This window comes from Ochotona princeps, chromosome 4 (genome assembly GCF_030435755.1).
Source record: "Ochotona princeps isolate mOchPri1 chromosome 4, mOchPri1.hap1, whole genome shotgun sequence".
NCBI classification, from domain to species: Eukaryota; Metazoa; Chordata; class Mammalia; order Lagomorpha; family Ochotonidae; genus Ochotona; species Ochotona princeps.
The window spans coordinates 113,369,813-113,389,999 of record NC_080835.1 but is presented as its reverse complement, the minus strand read 5'-3'; the positions used below and the strand labels follow the sequence as shown (position 1 = coordinate 113,389,999).

At 50.3% G+C, this 20,187-nt stretch overlaps 3 protein-coding genes and 1 non-coding gene across 8 annotated transcripts in view; 2 read left to right on the top strand and 2 right to left on the bottom strand.

Annotated features, from left to right (window-relative positions):
• FAM118B (family with sequence similarity 118 member B) overlaps window positions 1-7,304 on the top strand; it is a 47,788-nt gene extending 40,484 nt beyond the window's left edge. For 4 of the 5 annotated variants that reach the window (XM_058664128.1, XM_012929260.2, XM_058664126.1 and 1 more), the window contains 4 exons: window positions 1,517-1,645; window positions 2,815-3,100; window positions 6,577-6,633; window positions 6,839-7,304. In XM_058664128.1, coding sequence (XP_058520111.1) covers window positions 1,517-1,645; window positions 2,815-3,100; window positions 6,577-6,633; window positions 6,839-6,852 — 486 coding nt within the window. In that variant the 3' untranslated portion in view covers window positions 6,853-7,304. The remainder of the gene's footprint in view (window positions 1-1,516; window positions 1,646-2,814; window positions 3,101-6,576; window positions 6,634-6,838) is intronic. The other variant, XM_058664127.1, reaches the window with a different exon arrangement.
• LOC118759546 (U6 spliceosomal RNA) lies at window positions 4,089-4,195 on the bottom strand. Its single transcript, XR_004996249.2, has one exon. It is a non-coding gene; the product is annotated as a U6 spliceosomal RNA (small nuclear RNA).
• Window positions 7,305-7,639: 335 nt separating the features above from the next.
• Window positions 7,640-13,314, bottom strand: SRPRA (SRP receptor subunit alpha). Its single transcript, XM_004593294.4, has 14 exons — window positions 13,090-13,314; window positions 12,448-12,531; window positions 12,001-12,164; window positions 11,647-11,807; window positions 11,301-11,460; window positions 11,030-11,183; window positions 10,757-10,848; window positions 10,534-10,652; window positions 10,320-10,406; window positions 9,909-10,081; window positions 9,604-9,817; window positions 9,030-9,193; window positions 8,851-8,949; window positions 7,640-8,716 (listed from the first exon to the last, which is right to left on the bottom strand). The coding sequence occupies exons 1-14, from the start codon at window positions 13,204-13,206 to the stop codon at window positions 8,588-8,590; spliced, it is 1,917 nt and encodes a 638-aa protein (XP_004593351.2). The 5' UTR covers window positions 13,207-13,314; the 3' UTR covers window positions 7,640-8,587.
• Window positions 13,315-13,494: 180 nt separating this feature from the next.
• FOXRED1 (FAD dependent oxidoreductase domain containing 1) lies at window positions 13,495-19,788 on the top strand. Its single transcript, XM_004593314.4, has 11 exons — window positions 13,495-13,609; window positions 14,206-14,426; window positions 15,617-15,727; window positions 15,951-16,069; window positions 16,909-17,003; window positions 17,257-17,358; window positions 18,006-18,082; window positions 18,168-18,328; window positions 18,451-18,580; window positions 18,829-18,933; window positions 19,141-19,788. Exons 1-11 carry the CDS (start codon window positions 13,525-13,527, stop codon window positions 19,393-19,395), a joined length of 1,461 nt encoding a protein of 486 aa, XP_004593371.2. The 5' UTR covers window positions 13,495-13,524; the 3' UTR covers window positions 19,396-19,788.
• Window positions 19,789-20,187: the final 399 nt, after the last annotated feature.

The following is a 20,187-nucleotide window of genomic DNA, read 5'->3' as shown; positions in this document are numbered from 1 at the left end:
AGAAGGGGCAGGCGCAGCGGGGGGCTCTTGTGGTTCTGCTGATCTAGGATCAAATTTTCAAAGGGAGTGGAAATTAGAGAAATGGTGCCTTGAAGGCTGGGTTTCTCTGGAAGGCGTGTGCTTTACCAGGCTGCAAGATCAGAAGTAGAGCAGCCAGGACACAAACCAGTGCCCACATGGGACACTAGCACTTGCAGACAGAGGATTAGCTGGCTGTGCCACCATGCTGGCCTTGTAGCTTGTAGTTTTTACTTAGTCTATTTCTTCTATTTATTTTTGTGTTTGTTCCGTAGGATTAAAAAACTTCATTTGGACCATGTCAACCTTTCAGACTTGTGACTCAGCACCTGACATGTAGTAGGTGCTTAGTAGTTTTTAAATTAGTGAACGATGAAGTTAAATAATTTAAAGCTTGGTATCTTGTGCAACTTCCTTGCAGTTTCTAGTATAATCACCAAAGATCACAGCAAAGTGGTCGTGGGTATCAGAAGCTGCCAGGGTCCTTTCAGGTGAGGGCTCTGTCGGTCTTGACTTTAGCCTTGAGATTTGCTTTGTGGTTTTAACAACGAGACAATATTGAAGTCGCATGAATGAAGCTATTGAGTGGTAGAAATGGTGCCTAGTAATACGATTCCAAATCTCCATGCTTCTGGGCTGTTTCCTAATCCATATTCATATCTCCCAAAATGTGATAACATGGTAACAATCAAGTCCTTTTAAAGGCAGACTCATGTGCAGGTGGCTGTTGTAACTGCCACCCAAGTGATGGCGACTTGTAGATGGCTCCAGAGTTCCTCAGAGATGACTAAAGTGCTTCTTCTGTTGCTGTCCTATTGTTGTTTGGGGAACCACCCTGAAGTTTCATGACTTAGAACAGTAAATACCTCATGTTCCCTGGGTAAAATGAATCAGCAATGGGCGCTGGCTCAGCCACCCACTGGGCACTCCTGGTTTCGTGGCTCACTCTCATGGCTGAACTCATCTTCTGACGAGAGTGGGGCTGTGTGCTCTTCCTCGGTGTCAGGTATCTGGGCCATGTCTGCAGCAGTCTGGCCTAGGCTGGGTTCCAGAAACAATAGCAGGCTCATCAGACCAGCACTTCTGAAGTTGCTGCTGGGTCATTTGCTCGTGCCCCATTGGCCATCAGCAGCCAGCCTGGAAACACCGTGACAAGTGACAGCTCAGGGGCCTGGATTCAGGGAGGCGTGATTTCTGGGGGCCATCCCTAAAACAACCATTCTCAGTTCCCTGTTTATTCCACCAGTGCAAGTGCCCCTGCTACTTCTTTCTGGAAAGTTTGTTAATTTTAATACTTTGATTATTGCTTTCAAAGAGTTATCAGCAAGAATGCTGTCAGCCTTTCTGATACTCACACCTGAAATGGAACCTTAGGCCGTGACTGTGCGGAAAGGAAAGTTACGTCAGCTGCCTTGTCCTCAGACAGCTTCGTGGGGACACTGTGACCTGAAGCAGGGCTCTCCCTGTCAGTTGGATAAGCTGTGTGTATGTTGTGCAGGTCCTGGAGTGGGCGCAGGAGAAGCGGAAGCTGAGCGTGTTGCACATCCATGGCGTCTACACCAACCCCAGTGGCATCGTCCTTCATCCAGCTGGGTATCAGAACGTCCTTAGGAACACTGAAGTTATGGTGAGTGCTGCCATCCTGCCTGAGAGGCCCCTGGAGGTGCACAGGTCCTGCAGGGGGTTTACTTTCCTCATGATCGTAACCGGAAGGACAGACATTGTGGCATGTGCTTCTCAGGCCCTGGCACGTGCACTGCCCTGGGACACGCCACAGTCTGTAGGTGTCACCCATGGAATCTTTATCTGTGCTCAGTTGCAAACAAGCTGCTGGCACGCCACTGCTGGCAGCATCCTCACATGCAAGAAATACATTACTAGCCTCCTCCTTCGCTTGGTTTATTAATATCCCTCTCTGCACCAAAAATAATTTAGGCAGCTTTTTGCAAACCGATCACTCTGACAGCACATATTGTAAACAGATTTCTGTGTAAGTAGCAGCAGTCTTATACTAAATTAGCCACACTAATTCACATTACTTGGTCATTGGACAAAAATGGAGGGCAGGGATTCAGCCAGAGGGATGAGATGGAGGCTACCTCCTTTTTGATAACTCAATTTGGGATGGATATAAGTTTTGAACTTGTTGATAATTACTGTATTCCAGCCAGAAGCACTTCCTCACCAGTGGGTATGTAGGGGAATTCACTGGTCCCCAACCCTCAGAGACCTATGTGTTGGCTGTTAGCAGGACTGGGTCACAGATCTACACACGATGCCACAAAATAAAAGGGGGCAAGAAAAGACAGTATTTTCTAAAGCCTCAGATGCTTTCTTCCATGTTTTTCCCCTGACATTTTGCCATTCCTGGGTCCATCAGCTAACCCCATTCGAAAATTAAAAAAAAAAAAAAAAAAAAATCACTCCTGGGCCCAGGGCGGTACTCAGTAGCTAAAATCCTCACCTTGAATGCTCTGGGATCCCACATGGGCATTAGTTCATGCCCTGGATGCCCCGTTTCCCCACACGCTCCCCGCTTGTGGCCTGGGAAAACAGTCGAGGATGGCCCAAAGCCTTGGGACCTGCACCCAAGTGGAATGCCAAGAAAAGGTACAGTCTATGGACCAGCCCGTATCAAGTTAGAGTAGTAAGAGGAGCTCAGGCTCCATCATAGAACGTTATCTGCTCTTAAAACTTGGCCCTCACTGTCTACCAGATGTCAGTATGAACCTGCTACTTCAGACACATCTGTGTATGTTCATAGTGTCATTAATAAGTTCTTTCTTTTCCTTCAAGAGAGAGATTCAGAAACTCTACGAAAACAAGTCATTTCTTTTCTTGGGTTGTGGCTGGACTGTGGATGACACCACATTCCAGGCCCTTTTCCTGGAGGCTGTCAAGCATAAATCGGACCTCGAACATTTCATGCTGGTTAGAAGAGGAGATGTTGATGAGTTCAAGAAGCTTCGAGAAAATATGTTAGATAAAGGGATTAAAGTCATCTCCTATGGAAATGACTATGCCGACCTTCCAGAATATTTCAAGCGGCTGACATGTGAGATCTCCACGAGGGGTAGATCAGGTAAGAGGCATTGATGGCAGGAGGGGACACGGCTGCTCAGCTCTGTGTGTGATGGGTAAAGTCATTACCAGGATGAGAAATGCCATCCCTGGTTGTGTTGGGCAGGAAGTTGGCAGTCTTCAGATTACTCTAGAGTGCCATTTGGAAAACAAAATTCTGAAAAAAAAAACAAAAAAACAAAAAAAAAACCTTCCAGCGTTCTGTATAGAAGCAGGGAGAATGAACAAGTATCTTCTGAGACCTACAGCCATACTGTCAAAGTACAGAAGACCGATTGCTCAAGTTTTGACTAAGGCTGGGAGTAAACAGCCGTGTAATATAGGGTGGGGAGGTTAAGTTAATGTAATTTTTATGAGAATAGGTTTTAGAATATGTGCCAAGAATTTGAAAACCTTTGACCAAGAGATTCCATGAATACAGTTCATCCTAGTGGACACCAGTTTACTTGCTGATGAAATATAATGAAACCATCAAAGGGAAAATGCTTTCATTTCCATACACAAATCACAAGCACATGTGAAAAAAAAAGTAAGCTGAAGAGACTTGCATTATGGCTTCGCATAAAAGCTACCACCTGCAATGCTAGCATCCCATATGGGTGCTGGTTCCTGTCCTGGCTGCTCCACTTCAAATCTAATGCTAATGCACCTGGGAAAGCCTTGGAAGATGGCCCAAGTCCTTGGGACCCTTGTACCCGTTCAGAAACCTTGACAAAGCTCCTAACTCCTGCCTGTCGTCTGCTCAGTTCTGGCTGTTGCTGTCTAGGGAATGAACCGGCAAATGGAAAATCGCTCTTTCCAAAAAAAAGTGAGCTGTTAATACCATATGGTCAATCCCATTCAAACATAAATTTGTTCTGACCCGAAAGGTTTGAAATCCACCCACAGTTTTTTTTTTTTTAGTGTCTCAAAATTCAGTAAAACTTTATTCGCTTCCATTCTTTCGCCATTAACATAAAATTGGAGAAAGCAAAAATGTTTCGTGTCTAAAAAATATGGAACGCTTCACGAATTTGCTTGTCCTCCTTGCGCAGGGGCCATGCTAATCTTCTCTGTACCATTCTAATTTTAGTATATGTGCTGCCGAAGCGAGCACCATCCAGTTTTTCTTAATACACACTCCCCGTGAACATTTTAGAAACTTTTTATAGAAAGGCATAGCTGTATTTTATAGGTGTATATGTAGAAAATATCTGGAATAATGCTTCATTTTTGTAATGTATTTATTTATTTTTAAGATTTATTTATTTTTATTACAAAGTCAAATATACAGAGAGGAGAGAGAGAGGAAGATCTTCCATCCGATGATTCACTCCCCAAGTGAGCCGCAACGGCCGGTGCTGCACCAATCCAAAGCCAGGAACCTGGAACCTCTTCCGGGTCTCCCATGCGGGTGCAGGGTCCCAAGGTTTTGGGCCATCCTCGACTGCTTTCCCAGGACACAGGCAGGGAGCTGGATGGGAAGTGGAGCTGCCGGGATTAGAACCGGCACCCATATGGGGTCCCGGGGCGTTCAAGGCGAGGATATTAGCCGCTAGGCCACGCGGCTGGGCCCGTGATTTTTGTAATATATTTAAACAAAACTTTTAAACTTACTTGGAAAGCATATATTAATGCTTACTTGAAAAGAATATATTAAAGTCAGAAGTTGGCATTTTATCTCCAGACTAGCAGTGCAGGGAAAAATCACAATGAACTTTGGGTTTGTTATTGACTGCAGGCAGATTCCCAGGGACTATAAAATGTGGAAGTTTATAGTCCTAACACCAATGCATGATTTTAAAAACATCCCATGGAGTAAAGCTGTTCTCAAGGCATGACAATTCTTTTACCTACCTGGCCCCACAGAAGCCTGCTGACACAGAGTATATTAATAAGTGCTTCACTGCCAATCCAACTGTTTTTGGGGGCCTGTTAAAGTTCAGCTAATCCATACACCATTTTCCTAAACCTAACTACTCCCAGATTTTCAGATGATTTTCTGGTGAAATTATCTTGTAATGAAGAAGTTGTACAAACTGTTAACAAAAGTCAGCCTCATAATTAACCATGGCAGTCAAGATCTACCGTATCTCCAGAAGGTTTGGACAAACCAAGTTTGTCTCTTTTGTAAAGGCAATTGGCTGTTTTTGTTGGGATAAGTTTCTCTAGCATCTTACAGTCCTGGATCCTTCATTCTCCACATCTGTGACCAGGATTAGGCTTTGCCATTGCTCATGTTCTGTTTTCATTAAAGAGATCCACACCCACACTCTACATCTATCATTTTATCTATTATTCTGAGATTCTTTGGAAATATGCTAGCAATTACAGATTTTCAACAGCAAATTCCTGCTGGACAGCTGTTTCTGTTGAACCAAGTCATAGAAATGTATACATTTTGTTATGTGCTATGTAAGCTTCCTACCCAAGTTGCCCGTCGTTGAAGTGCTCTGTACTTTTTAAATGGTGGATTTTCAGGATGGCCCTGGAGCTTTATTAGAATGGTCAGTTAAGTTTCCAGTTTGAAATCTGACAAAGCAGTTTTGAAACATTTTTTTCATTTTTTGGTATGTCAGCTTATCTACAACGCTGGGCTGTGTTTTGAGTCTAAATACTAGGAAGGTTTCCTCTGCTTCATCTTTCAGCAGTGCTGTGTGCCTTGCATTTGCTGTGTACTCCATTTTACGTGGTAAAAATCTTGTTAAAAGACTGGAGGATCCAATCAGATATTTCAGGAGAAATAAAGCAATGAGGAAAAGATTTCTCTCACAGTTCATTACCACAAAAGTAATTATGTGTGAAGATTTTTCTTATGTATTTTCTCAGTTTTAAACAAAATATATACTTAAAATTTGGGCACTTTTATTTAGTAGTACATTATATACTTTCCCACATTGTCACAATCCCTGTAATCACTATTTGACTTGTGTTCTAGTATGGATCCTAAAACTAGTTAACCCCATTGGGTAAGTTTTTTTCTGTTAATATTGCAATGAATCACATCGTCATCCATAGGTTTTTTCTTCCATTGGTAATAGCCTTGACATGTATTCTCAGAGGTTCAAAAACATAATCCCAGTGTGCAGCACCACAGCCAACAGTCACATAAGCTAGCAGGACCATGGGCTTCAGTGCAGATCTTGCCCATTTTGTAGCATAGGAGTGTCTGCTGCTTTTCAGTGTTCTGCATGGTTGGATTTGCTCAGCTTGGTGCTGCTCTCCACCTGCACTTGGCTTCTGGACTACCCAGGAACAGCAGATACCCTTTGCCTGTGTGAAATATTCTGCTCAGTCTTAGAGCACTAAGAGACCTTTCTGCTGTAGCAGTTAATTGAACAGTCTGAGGACTCATCTAGGTAATCTACTTGTTCTGTCTAGACAAGGCCAGCCTTCTTGTCCCATCCGTGTGCACTCCATTTACGTGGTTTTCTTTTTGCTGTTGATGGCTTTGGTCTTTCAAGCTAATGTCTGATACTCATCCACTCTTTTCAACAGGAGTGGTGAGAGAAGGTCAGCTAAATGGTTCCTCCGCAGTACACAGTGAACTAAGAGGTATGCCATCCTAATAGTTATTTACCTGCAGACATTTCCTGAAATTTAGTCAATGTTTTACCTATGCCACCTATTAAAGTGTGACCCGTCAAGAATCCTAGAATCTCCTGTCTCCTCAGGAGTTAAGATTGACTGAAGTATCTAAAGCTTAAACCCATTTTTGGAAACTTAATTTCATTCTCTTCTCTTTTCCTTCTCTTCACAGGCTGCAGTACATGAGCAAGCTAGAGAAATTACCACCACTAGACCAAGCTGTAAGACCCTACTGTGGACAGTGTTTAACAAGTAAATTTGCAAGAATCCAACAAAGCTCCCAGAAGTACCAATACGGAGGTTGAAGGTTGGGGGTAGAATAGGGGAGGAAACATTCTAAATCCTAATGCTTTATACCTGCTGGTTTCTTGACATTCTGCTGCCTGTTCAAGAATACCAAGTGACAACAGGACCCAAATGAAACCCCTGCCCCACTCCATGGGCCGGACATGCTCGTGTCCACCCAGCACAGTGTGTGATCCTCCACGGGTCGTGGCTGCAGCTCTGCATGAAGGACTTGAGGCATCTAGAAGCCATGGCATCTTCCTGGCTCTTGGTGTAGTTTTGTACTCCATACTTGGTTTTTCGATTAAGCTTAATGGCTTTTGTAAAACATGACTTGAAGCTCTAGTTTTCTAGATCTTTTACAGTGTACAGTATTTTACATTAAAAAAAAAAAAAAAAAGCTTGTTCATTTACTTGCCAGGGACCTGGCTCTGCATTGAGTCATTGTAGAAAACTCCAACTTGCATCAAGGTATACTAACAAGCTTGATTTTTTTATAACTCAATGTGGCGGTTCTGGTTTTTTTTTTTTTTTTTTTTTTCCAGCTTAATGTGGGGTAGGCATGTTTTTGCTGTTTGCTTCCTCAGCATTATTGCCTTTCTACCATCAATAAGCCCCAGAACCAGTTAGTGTGATATGGGATTTCAGTTTTGAGCCCTGTATAAATAATTCCAAGACCTAAAAGGCAGTTTATTTATGAAATTTATTTTCTTATATAAATTATGTATTTCTCTGGGCGGACAGCCTTTACCTTATTGCACTAATAGCACATCTGTAATACCAAGCTACAGGACAGGTCTTAACAGAGGTTTGTAATTCTTCAGTGTAGCACTTGTCTACCAGGCACTGTGGAGAGGGATGGGGAAGAACCAGGACTTGGTCAGAGGTGAAGGATGGAGCCGGGGAGGGCACAACTGATAGCCTCTGGTAGCTTTTTTCCTGGGAGTGGGAACATGCAAAGGTTACACCTGGATCTTAGTTGTGGGGTCCAGTCGGAAGGCAACACTGCAGCTTGGCTCCCTTTGTTTCTCAGTTCTGAGGGAGGTGGAGACTCATTATCCATTTAATTTCAAGAAATCACTATGGCCTTTCTGTTGCTTTGGGGACAACAGTGGGATAAGAGTCATCAGAATTAGAATTAGCAGCAATTAAAAACAGGCCATACACTGCCATAGTGAGGTGGGTATCACCCTGTGTGTCCTAGGAAGAGGTACCATTTCAAGACCCAGCACTGGCGCCCAGTCTCTAACCTAAAGGTGCTAGCACTGCAGCCTGCTCATTAGCCCCAGGCGATCCATGACCACGCTGAGGAACAAAGTTCTAATGTTTCTGATGTTGGGTTTTCCAACCATTGGTCAAAGCTGTAATGAGACAGTCTGTCGGTAGAGTGTAAAGGGGCTGCCTGAATAGGACAAGGGAGTCGGTGGGCAGTGATTGTAACATGATTAGGCCCTCCTAGCAGATGGAGGCTGGGTTGGACAAGGCATGGGGTTAGAAGGAGCTGCAAGCCCCTGGAAGTCCCCTTACTCTGCCCTTGTACTACACTGACAAGTTGCTCACATACTCTAAAGCACATTCTTGACACAGGATGAGGGGCTTGGGGAAAGTGGCGATTTGGTATTAGACAAGAGCCATATTAAGCCTTCATGAGGGCAGCCACCACAGCCTTGGCGTTGAGACTGCGTAGGTCACAGTAGGTCTGGCCAGTGCCCACAAAGACGATGGGTTTGCTTGTGATGTACGTCATAGAAATAGCAGCTCCCACCTGGAGTAGAGAAAGGGGCAGCCAATTAGCTCAGGCCTGTTTTCACTCTTTCAGAGCCAATGTAGCCTGTCTCTGCTCCCTTGAAGGATGCCCACCCCTCTCCAGTCCCACAGTTCTGGACCTTCCACATTTACCTTGTCATCAATGGTGTCAAATTTGGTGAGGACAATGCCATCAATTAGCCGAGGTGTTTGAGCCATTGAATGGTCAGCCAAAGCTCTGTTGAACTTCACCTGGAAATAAAAAAGATGATGTAGAACCATGCAGCTGACCCCAGCTCAGGGTGTAAAGGGAACCAGGCCCAAGCCCTCACCAGCTGGTCCACGGCTTCATTGCCTACTAAGGCCTCCCCCACAAACAGCACCAGGTCGGGTGTATTGACAGTTATGAGTTTGGCCAGGGCAGTCATCAGGGGGGCATTGTCTTGCATGCGGCCAGCTGTGTCCACCAGCACCACATCAAAGCCTTGGTTACGTGCTAGAGAGAGAGAAAAAGTGGTCAACTCCAAGTACCTGCACTAACAAGGCTAGCTTCCTGTCACTTCTCAACAAGTTCGGATCTAACCATTTTCACAGCCCATTCATTTCTTGGATTATGGATTTGATTACAAGGTAATAAGAGGGAAAAAAAGCCATTCTGTGCCTATTATCATCAGGCATGTTTGGAAACAAGTAAACAACAAGGTAAAGCTGACCCTAATCTAGATTTCTTTGGTTAGAATATAATAAATACCTTAGCTACCCAAAAGCAGAGCATGGCAATTAATCCTTTATCCTGTTTTTGAGCAGTGACTTTGTAACAGGGTAAGCCTGATCCTCTTTGCAAATTCCAAGGAAACCCAGGAAGGACAACCCCCCGCCCCCACGTTTCCCATGCACTATATATACCAAAGGCAATGGCTTCCATGGCAATGCCAGCAGCATCCTTGCCGTAACCCTTTTCAAACAACTGCACCATAGTGCGACCACCATGCTTCTCTGGGGGGTGTAGGGCACTCAGACGCCGAGTATGTGTGCGCAGCTGCTCTACAGCCCCAGCACGAAATGTGTCACAGGCAGCTATAAGCACACTGAAGCCATTTTCTAATAGCCAGAAAGAAATCTGCAAAAGTGTTAAGAAAAATGTTATCTAGAGCAAGGGTTCTAAAACAACAGTAAAAAACGTCAGCGTCAGGCTGGGGAACCGCACTGACCTTGGCAAGATTGGTAGACTTCCCCACTCCGTTCACACCACAGAAAGTCACAACATAAGGGCGCTGGCGACGCTGGGCATCCATGATGTCCCTCAGCATGTCCACGCGACGCTGTGGCTGCAGGATCTGCACCAGGGACTCCTGCAACGCTTGCTTTACTGTGGAAGTCACCGCTGAAAGCACAGGTGGAGGGAGACACAGCCATGAGTCCCCAAAAACATGGTGCTACATTACTGTCACCGGAATCCAAACCATACTGTACTGAGCACAGTATTTTACCCTCATAATTCTTTAAGGTTTAGCTTCTACTAGAGGTTTAGAAGTCAAGGACATGTGTCATGTACCTATAAAATGGAGGGCTGCTGTACTGCCTGCTACATGGAAGTGTGTTCTGGCTTAGGGAGTACTTACTGCTGAATGTCCCCATCACCTTCCCTTCCAGCTTGTTGGCAACAGATTCACAGAGCTGGACAGCAATGTCTGCAGCCACATTCTTAGCTGAGAGAAGGGGAAAGGCTGTGTAAGTTTTATCTCAGCATCTTGATGGTACAGCTGAGAAAACTGTAGGTGCTGTTTGAAACCAGTCCACCCCAAGAATGTGAGCAGCCCAGTTCTCAGCGCTTACCAATAAGATGGTCACGCATCTTGTCCAGCACAGATTCCATGTCTTCGCGACTCAAGCTCTTGGAACCCACAAGGCCCTTCAGCATCCCAAACATGCCACCCAGAGTCCCCTTGGTAGCACTGCAGGCACAGAAGATCACAAATACACACAAAGCCAGCAGGCAGAAGTTACAGCTTACCAGCTCTGCAGCAGTACACACCACTCCTGCCTGAAATCGCCCTACCTTGGTTTGGTGGAGTTCTGAGCGGTCCCTTCATCATCTGAGCTGCTGCAGTCCAGATCCTGAAGCTGCCCCCCAGGCCCAGTCCCTCGAATCTGGAGGACATGGGGAAAGGCCTGAGAGGGGACCAGGAACACGAGGAAGGAGTCCCAGATTCACAGGGGCTGTGTCCACGATGGGGGCAGGCTTCTGGCTCCAGCTCTGTATCCCTTTACTAGCCTCTGCATCCTTCCCAGTTCTTGCTGATAGTAACTCAAGATGCCTGTTGCCTCTTACCAAGTTGATGTCCTCAGACAGGGGGGCGGCCTCAGGGGTTCCGTTGGTGGTGGGAGTACTGTAATCCAGGACTTCCTTGTTAGCACAGCCACCAAGTTCCCACACCCGGGGCACCTTTTTGCCCTTCTCCTTCGGAGCATCTGACTTGGACTTGCTACAGATGGTTACATGCAAAAAGGAAAAAGGATACATGAGTCAGATGAGGTGCCTTGCCCCCACCATGCCTCAATTACAGCTTTGGAAGAGTACTAGAGGAAACTAGAACACTCACCTCGACTTCTCCATACCCCTCCCGTGCTTCTGGATGAACTCCTCTCGCTTCCTGCGTATCAGTTCCTCTTTGGAAAGTTCCACTCCATTCTCTGGCCCCATTGGGAGACCCGACTTGTCTGCTGGGACTGCTTTATTGGTGGCCAAAGAGCCATCAGAACCTGTTCAAGAGAAATCTCATTGGCGAGAAAGCCAGTCCCCAAGCAACTGGACAATGGGCAAGGCCTTCCCAATCCTTCAGCTGAACAAATGTGGACCATATGGCCTGGGAAATGGTAACATGGCGAGTGACGTGGCCAGCCACGACCACAGGACAGACCACCTCCACGGGTCAGGCGCGCGCTCACCTTCTTTTTTGGTCCCCTTTTTTTTGTTGTTCTTTGCTTTCTCTTTGGGCTTCTCCCCCCGTGTCTCAATCATGGATCTCACAGGTTTTTTGGCCTTTTCAGAATCTTCAAATTTCTTCATGGTAGCAGGAACGCGGATCTTACTGCTCTCCTCCGCTTCCCTAAACAACAAAAGGCATGGCTGGTATCTGCCCTGTGCAGAGAGTCCAGTGGAAGTCCAGAGAAGGACCCTTCCACCAAGAGCACGGACAGAACCAGGCAGCAAACAAGCAGTGTCTCTAAACACACAGTTTTCTATCCTTGAAGCACCTTCAAGAGGGGAGCTCAACTGATCTGGGGGAGGAAGCCCCTCACCGAAGGAGCCGCAGAAAGTCATTCTGGAAATCAAAGGTGCCATTTAGTAGACTCAGGGCACTGTGCTGCTGGATCTCCGTGCGGTACTTGTCTCGGAAAAGCCGGTGCACATCATCAATCAGTTTGTCTACATACGTCAGCGTTAGGATCTTCTGAAAACCAACCTGTTTTGGGAAAGACACAGAGCCAAGAGATCTGCTTACACGCCAGCCCAGGCCTCCAGAGGCAGGCTCGGGCACCTGGCAGGTTTCCCTAGCTGACAGGTGGCCAACCGCTGCCTGCGCCCAGGAGCTGCCTCCATGACCCCTGTCCACCGTGCTAGTTTTCTCAACAACTTCATCATTTACCCCGTGTGCAGTTCATCAAGATTCTCTTAATAACCAGAACTACACTCAGAATGCAATCATTCTTTACAAAACACCATCTGCTCCCCACCCGCCGACTTACCACAAACACCAGCTCAAACTGGTTGTCCAGTTTATACTTGAGAGTGAGTGCCTCATGGGTGAAGGAATTGTTACCTCCCCGTTCCTGGGGGGGAAAAAAAGAGTATCCTTGGGGTTCATCAGGCCCTCGGTGGACCAGGGCACCTCCCGCCAGCATTTAACCAGGGACAAACGGAGACAGCAGGCTGGGAGGGGGTGGGGGGAGATGAGGACGACACGACACGTGGGAGCCGAAAGTGAAGTGGACGCAAACAGCCAGGCCTCTGGGCAGCGAAGCGGACACATAAGCAGCCAGGTCTCTGGGCAGCAGGAGTAGTTTCTCCAGATGTTGTCCGGGCCATAAGCTCCCCCAGCTTCCACCTAACACAGCCAGGCTGCTGGGGGCAGAGGTGAGCGGTGGGGCGCTCAGGAAGGGAAGCCCCAAAACGGCTCAGGATGCGGCTTCAGCCCCGGACACCAGGGCGGACAGAAGGGTCGCAAAGTTGCGGGGCGGCCCACGTAAGGCAGAAACCAAGTCGGCGTTCCGGGACGGGACGGCCTCGGTCGGGCACGGATGACCAGCCGAAAGGGGCTCGGGTGACGGGGGCCATGACCGGGGGTCGGGGAGGGAAGAGCTGCAGTTCCGATCCCGCGGGGGCGGTACCTGCAGCAGGACCGAGCGAATCAGCGCGTTCACGGGTCCGGTGCATGAGTCGCTCACGCCCTGGAAGCACCAGAGCACAAGCCCGCCCTTGGAGAAGATAGTGAAGAAGTCGAGCATGGCGGCGATGGGCAGGGAGCCGGGGCCGGCGTCGGGAACTCGGGCCGCGAGCGCCGCCGCTTCCTGCTGCGCCAGGCGCGGGACACGTCACACCAGAGGCCCGGAAACCGGCCCTCCGCACTTCCGCTCGGAGCCGGGCTCCGCCCCTGGGCGCGCAGGGCTGACGTAACTGCCAGGCCGGCCAATAGCTGCTGGGGGCGTGTCTGGGCGGGGCTACAGTGGGCCGCTGGCCCAATGGGTGCGCTGCTCTGAGGTGTTCCGGGCGCGCAGCCCCGGGCGAGGAGCCGCAGCTCCTGGGGGTGCAGCTTTGCAGCAGCCATGCTCCGGAGGGTGCTGCAGCTGGGGCTGGGCCGGGGCCCTGGGAATCGGCGCCTGGGCACGCGCAGAGGAGGCTCCGCTCTAGGTAAAGTTGTGGCTCCGGACGCCCCAACTCCGCCCCTGTGACCTTTACGACACAGGAGCCCAGTCCATGCTGGCAGGACCTGCGGTCCGCTGTGCGCAGGGTGACAAGCCGCCTGCCAGAGCCTGTAGGGCCTGGGCAGGCGTGTGGATCCCAAGACAGTCCCCTCTCAAGTGACAAACACCACGTAAATGTCAGCTCGACGCTGGTACTGGATAGCCAGGATTGGGCGGCTGCAGCTTGCTCCATCCTTGGATGCCTGGTGGAGGAACGGGGCTGGGGACGGGCTAGTGGAGATCATCCAAGTGGAGATGTTGGCAAGGTAGAGAGAGCTCTGCAAAATGCATTTGTGCAGTGTCTAACTCGGAGAGTGGAAAGTGTTGACTCCAGATTGGCGAGGCTTGCAGTATGGGGCTGGATGCAGGGACAGGGAGACTGATGGCTTGTTAAAACCACGTGGCACGCGCTTCTGAGTGCAAGTGGATTCCTATGGGAAGGCATGACAGCAAGGACTGCCAACTCGAATGTCTGTGTACCCCCAGCCCCTCACCGTATGGAAAGGGCAAGGCGGGTCATCTGACCATAAACGTGTCCCACAGACTGGGACGAGAAGCTCTCGGAGTTTAAGAAGAAGATCAGATCAGCGCTGCCTGGAGAGGCCTGTAATGTACTGTATAACACCAGCCACCTGCCCCCCGAGCATGCGGACGTGGTGATCGTGGGAGGTGGGGTGCTCGGCCTGTCTGTCGCCTTTTGGCTGAAGAAGCTGGAGAAACCCCAAGGTGCCATCCGGGTGCTGGTGGTGGAACGCGACCACACGGTGAGGTCTGGGGTGGCATGGAGTCACTAGTGGGGCAAGGAAGGTGACCCATGCTTTATGAAGGGCTCTTGGGATGAGGTTTAGGAGAGAAGGGAGACCGAGATCTGTGCCTCGTCCCTTGAATGGTCCCTGGTCTTTGGCAGCTTAAAGCAGAGGCCCTGGTCTTTGGCAGCTCAAAGCAGAGGCCCTGGTCTTTGGCAGCTCAGAGCAGAGGCCCTGGTCTTTGGCAGCTCAAAGCAGAGGCCCTGGTCTTTGGCAGCTCGGAGCAGAGGCCCTGGTCTTTGGCAGCTTAGAGCAGAGGCCCTGGTCTTTGGCAGCTTAGAGCAGAGGCCCTGGTCTTTGGCAGCTTAAAGCAGAGGGCCTGGTCTTTGGCAGCTTAAAGCAGAGGCCCTGGTCTTTGGCAGCTTAGAGCAGAGGCCCTGGCAATCAGGCTTTTGCTTCTGAAAGCACGTTCTGCAGGATTGGGTCTTTTGGAGGTCTCAAAGCTCTGGCCAGGAGATCCCACATTCAAACTAATAATTGTTTTAAATTTACTCCATTTTTACTGGAAATTCAGATATGCAGAGAGGAGGAGAGACAGAGAGGAAGATTTCCATCTGATGATTCACTTCCCAAGTGGCCACAATGGCCAGAGCTGAGCCAATCTGAAGCCAGGAGCCAGGAGCTCTTCCAAGTCTCCCATGCAGGTGCAGGTTCCCAAGGCTTTAGACCATCCTCAACTGCTTTCCCAGACCACAAACAGGGAGCTGGATGGGAAGCAGGGCTATCAGGATTAGAACCAGCAACCATATGGGATCCTGGTGCATGCAAGGCGAACCCTTTAGTTGCTAGGCTACCACGTCGGGCCCTCAAACTAATAATTAATGCAAGCAGCTGTCTTGGTCTTCCTTTAGGCTCTGTGACTTGTGGGTTTCCGCATACTAGTCGCTCCTGTTGGCCATTGCCAGCTGGCTTTGAGTCGTACTTTTGTGGCCCTTTCTAACAAGTGGGCCTTTGGAGATGGCCCGTCCTGTCTGCCCTGCAGTTTTACTAGTATTGATGTCAAATTGCTGGTCTGCAGGACCCTGAAACCTCTCTTGAGCTGCCATCAGGACTCAGCTTTCGGTTGTGGCTTATGACTGCCAGCGTCCCTGGCAGCATTCGGATCGCACGAGGCGGGCTGCACCTGAACTTGTCTCGTCTTTCCCCAGTATTCACGGGCCTCCACGGGGCTCTCTGTGGGCGGGATTCGGCAGCAGTTCTCCTTGCCCGAGAACGTCCAGCTCTCCCTCTTCTCCATCAACTTTCTTCGCAACATCAATGTGCGTGTACAGTAAGTTTTGAGAGGTTGGGTGCTGACCCCCGCTTCAGCGTCGTGAACAACCTGTTCAGGCATCAGGGGCATTGGGAGTCTGTTTCCCCGGGGGTGGTGCCTGGAGGAAGGTTCCTCTGGCTGGGACACAGAGCTCAGACGCTGTAGATGAGGATAAGGGGTCTCTCTCTTCTCCGGGATGGCCTCTTTGAGCAGCTTTCCTTTGCACACAGGACTACCTGGCCGTGGTGGATGCCCCGCCCCTGGACCTCCAGTTCAACCCCTCAGGCTATCTCCTGCTGGCTTCTGAGACGGGCGCTTCCACCTTAGAGAATAACGTCAAAGTGCAGAGGTGGGTACCCAGCACGGGCTCTGGAATGGCTACTTGGCTCAGTGCCACATCAGGAGCTGGGAGGACAAGAGTTGATGGGACAGGCCCCTGCTCTAGAACAGCTCAGTCTGTCAGGAAAGGCAGTGCGTAAGACCTTCCATACTCCGGCCCAAGTGCTGTGGCAGATATGGCCAAAATACAGCCGTGTACGTTCCTGCGTGTACCCAGGCAGACGGATCACATGCAGAGCCCAGGTCACAGGCCAACATGCTTCCCCTGTAAAGGACCCGACAGCCAGTATGTTAGGCTTTGCTGGCCGTGTGGGTCATCCACAAGAAGGCAGCAGGTCAGCAGTGGCAGCCCCTGCCCTAAAGCACCTTGTGACCCATCAAGAGTGGGCATCTGTGGTTATGTTACGGCAGGAGGTTTTATTTTTCTGTTCCTTTCTCACATATGCTCCAAGTCCTGCTGGTAACATCTGTGGGATACAGATCTTAACTCATTGTAAGTGGGGAAAGTGAGGTATTGCGGCTTCTAAGTGGTGGCAGCGGGATTCAGGTGGTCCTGGCTTCTAAGCCGTTCTGGGCAGAGGAGTCACTCACAGTCACCACACACGACTTGACATGGGGCAGGCGGGCCGCGGTATAGAGACAGGGTGTTGAGAAGGAAAGGAGGAGGGCTGTTCCCTGGGGGCTGGGTCCTTGCCCCCTCAGCAGTGAGGCAGCCTTGGGCCGTGTAGGGCAGAAAGGTGACGGGAATGAGCTTGGCGCCCTCCTGTGCAGTGGCGGCCTGTCCATGTCTCCACATCCCCTCCGCACGCTTGGCCATCTCTGACTCACCAACACACACATCTCCCGCAGGCAGGAAGGAGCCAAAATTTGTCTGATGTCACCTGAGCAGCTTCGGAACAAGTTTCCTTGGATAAACACCGAGGGAGTGGCTTTGGCATCATATGGTGAGGCTTGCTTGCCAGGTGGGCTGGGTGTTGGCAAGCTTGGCACCCACCAGCCAAGCTACAGGCAGGAGGGCCTGGCCAAGCCTGCTGGTTCTTTGCTCTTTAGTTGTTCTCTGCCCTTGACTGCCAACTAGGCAGTCATCACTTCACTTTACCTTCCTTATAAGCCCCAGGGAAGAGCAGGGAGGGGTGGGCAGAGAAAACAGGGCCGGGGAAAGCCGGGCCTAGTTCCTTATCCAGAATTCTTCCTCAGGGATGGAAGATGAAGGTTGGTTTGACCCCTGGTCCCTGCTGCAGGGCCTCCGGCGGAAGGCTCAGTCCATGGGTGTCCTGTTCTGCCAGGGCGAGGTGACACGTGAGTCTGATGCCCCCTCTTAGCCTGGTCAGGACCCCAGGATGGGGCTAAGCAAGGTTGGTTGGCCAAGGGCTTGTTCTAGGCTGCTCTGTAACTTAGGATCTATGGGACAGTTTCATTACCGTCCTACCCCAGCTGGGGCCAGATTCTTCCTACTTACCTCATCTCTGCCTGCTTCAGTGTCTGGAGGAAAGCTCATGGGCTCCCAGCTTTCTCCCTTGGAGCAACTAGAAAGAACCCCCATGTCCTTCCTCTTCAAAGCCTCAAGGTTGTTTTTAAAAATTGTGAGGCCTGGGGCCCAACACAATAGCCTAGTGTCTAATGTCCTTGCCTTGAATGCGCTGGGATCCCATATGGGTGCCGGCTCTCATCCAGGCGGCCCTGCTTCCCATCCAGCTCTCTGCTTGTGGCCTGGGAAAGCAGTCAAGGACAGCCCAAAGACTTGGGACCCTGTACGCATGTGGGAGACATGGAAGAAGCTCCTGGCTCCTGGCTCTGGATCAGCTCAGCTCTAGCCATTGGGGCCATTTGGGGAGTGAACTAGCAGATGGAAGCTCTTTTTGTCTGTCTCTCCTTTTCTCTGTAAATCTGCCCTCCCAATAAAAATAAAATTTTTAAAACTTTCATTTTTGTTTTCTTCGCTGCAGGTTTTGTCTCTTCCTCCAACCGCATGGAGACCACAAGTGGGGAAGAGATGATCCTGAGAAGGATCCATGAAGTCCATGTAAGTTCCCAGGGCAGGCATCTTCCTTCGGGAGTGAGGGACCATGGACACAAGTGTCCTCACTGCGGTCTTGTGGCACCTGCAGGTGAAGATGGAGCACAGCCTGGAGTACCAGCCTGTGGAGTGCGCCATAGTGATCAATGCAGCAGGAGCCTGGTCTGGAGAGATTGCAGAGCTGGCAGGGATTGGGAAGGGGCCGCCCGGCACCCTGCAGGGCACCAAGCTACCTGTGGAACCAAGGAAAAGGTAGCACCCCTCGGGACAGCGAGGAGGTCGGTGAGAGGAGGAAAGAAGCACCATGGAAGTTGGTCATGTGTGTTCCGCTGGCCGTGCTAGTCTAGTGATGCTCTAACCTGTGGTCGTGGCAGGTATGTGTATTTATGGCACTGCCCCCAGGGACCAGGCCTGGAGACTCCGCTTGTTGCAGACACCAATGGAGTTTACTTCCGGCGGGAAGGCCTAGGCCACAACTACCTTGGTGGCCGTAGCCCCTCGGAGGTGAGCCATGTGGGCTGGGGGTGCCAGGAACGAGACACGGGCCACCTGCTAGCAGAGAGTCTGGCCTCCAGGGTGGAGTGGGGAACCTTGCACTGTTATGACTGGGTGGTATAGCCCCTTCCATGTTTGAACTGACATCCTTTCTCCCCCACCCACCCCCTGCTAAGGGGATTGACAGGGATCAGTGAGATCTGGATCTCTTCTTGGATCCCAGGCAGCATAACCCTTGTCTCCACCTCTCACCCCAGGAGGAAGAGCCAGACCCAGGCAACCTGGAAGTGGACCATGACTTCTTTCAGGACAGAGTATGGCCCCATCTGGCTCAGAGGGTACCAACTTTTGAGAACCTGAAGGTAACTAGCAGCAGATGCTTTTGCCCCAGGGACACTGCCATGTCTTCCCAACCTCGCAGCTGCTAAGGAATCCGATAGACTCATTCCCATCCCATCTCATGGGCCCCTAGCCGCTGGTAGAGGGTACTGTGAACTTATCCCTGACTAAGATGGAGCTGAGCAAGCCAGGCACCTTCCCTGGGACTCTAGCATCTTGTGCACTCACAGGTTCGGAGCGCCTGGGCTGGCTACTACGACTACAATACCTTCGACCAGAACGGTGTGGTGGGCCCCCACCCCTTGGTGGTCAACATGTACTTTGCTACAGGCTTCAGTGGCCATGGGCTGCAGCATGCCCCTGCTGTGGGGCGGGCCGTGGCCGAGATGGTGCTGGAGGGCCACTTCCAGACCATCGACCTGAGCCCCTTCCTCTTCACACGCTTTCACCTGGGAGAGAAGGTTCTGGAGCAGAATATTTTCTGAGCTCACATGGATAAGGCCAGCATCCTGGTCACAGTCCTCTGAACTGCCCACATCCTTCCCAGCCCTGGGCCAGGACCTCAGCCTTGCTCCCACTGGACAGGACATTCTGCCCCTGTATTGGCTAAGCAGGTGGGTGGGCACAGGCGCTGAAGTCCAGGCAGCAGTAACTGAACGTACTGATCTGTAGCCCAGGCTAGTCCCCCTGACAAAGGCCACCCGGTTGCAATCCTGAGGAGTCTGCCCAAGCCTGGCTGCTTCATGGTACCAGCCCAGAAAGACTGCCTCTGGCCCTCTTGACAGGGCTGGGAGGAGCCCAAGCCCAGCAGCAGCTTGGCCCAGACTGATTGACTTGAGTCTTTTTTGTCATCACTCAATAAATGTGATAAAGTCTTTCCCATAGTCTCTGCCCCTTCTGTTTCTCACTGTAGCAGCTGCTGCCTTCCCTCCCTCCTTCCCCCCTTCCATGGAGCTTTCTGAGACCCCAGCTGGAGTCTCATTTGTGTGCTGTTGCCTCCTGATTCCAAGTCCCTGCAAGGAGTGTGTTTGTAGAAGTGGTGGATGCATCCATCTACTGGCTGATGTTATTCAGCCCCAGCTGCAGGCCAGATTCAGGGCTACATCTTAGAGTGCACCAAGATGTGAGGTCTTCACTGGAATTTTCATATCTGTGCTTTCCACCCACCTCATGCCCAGTTCACACAGGGTCACCTCTGCTGTGCTAGAGTAAGCAGACAACACAGATGCCCCATCCAGCTCACAGAGTGGCAGTCAGGCCTGAAGGGAGTTCCTCCA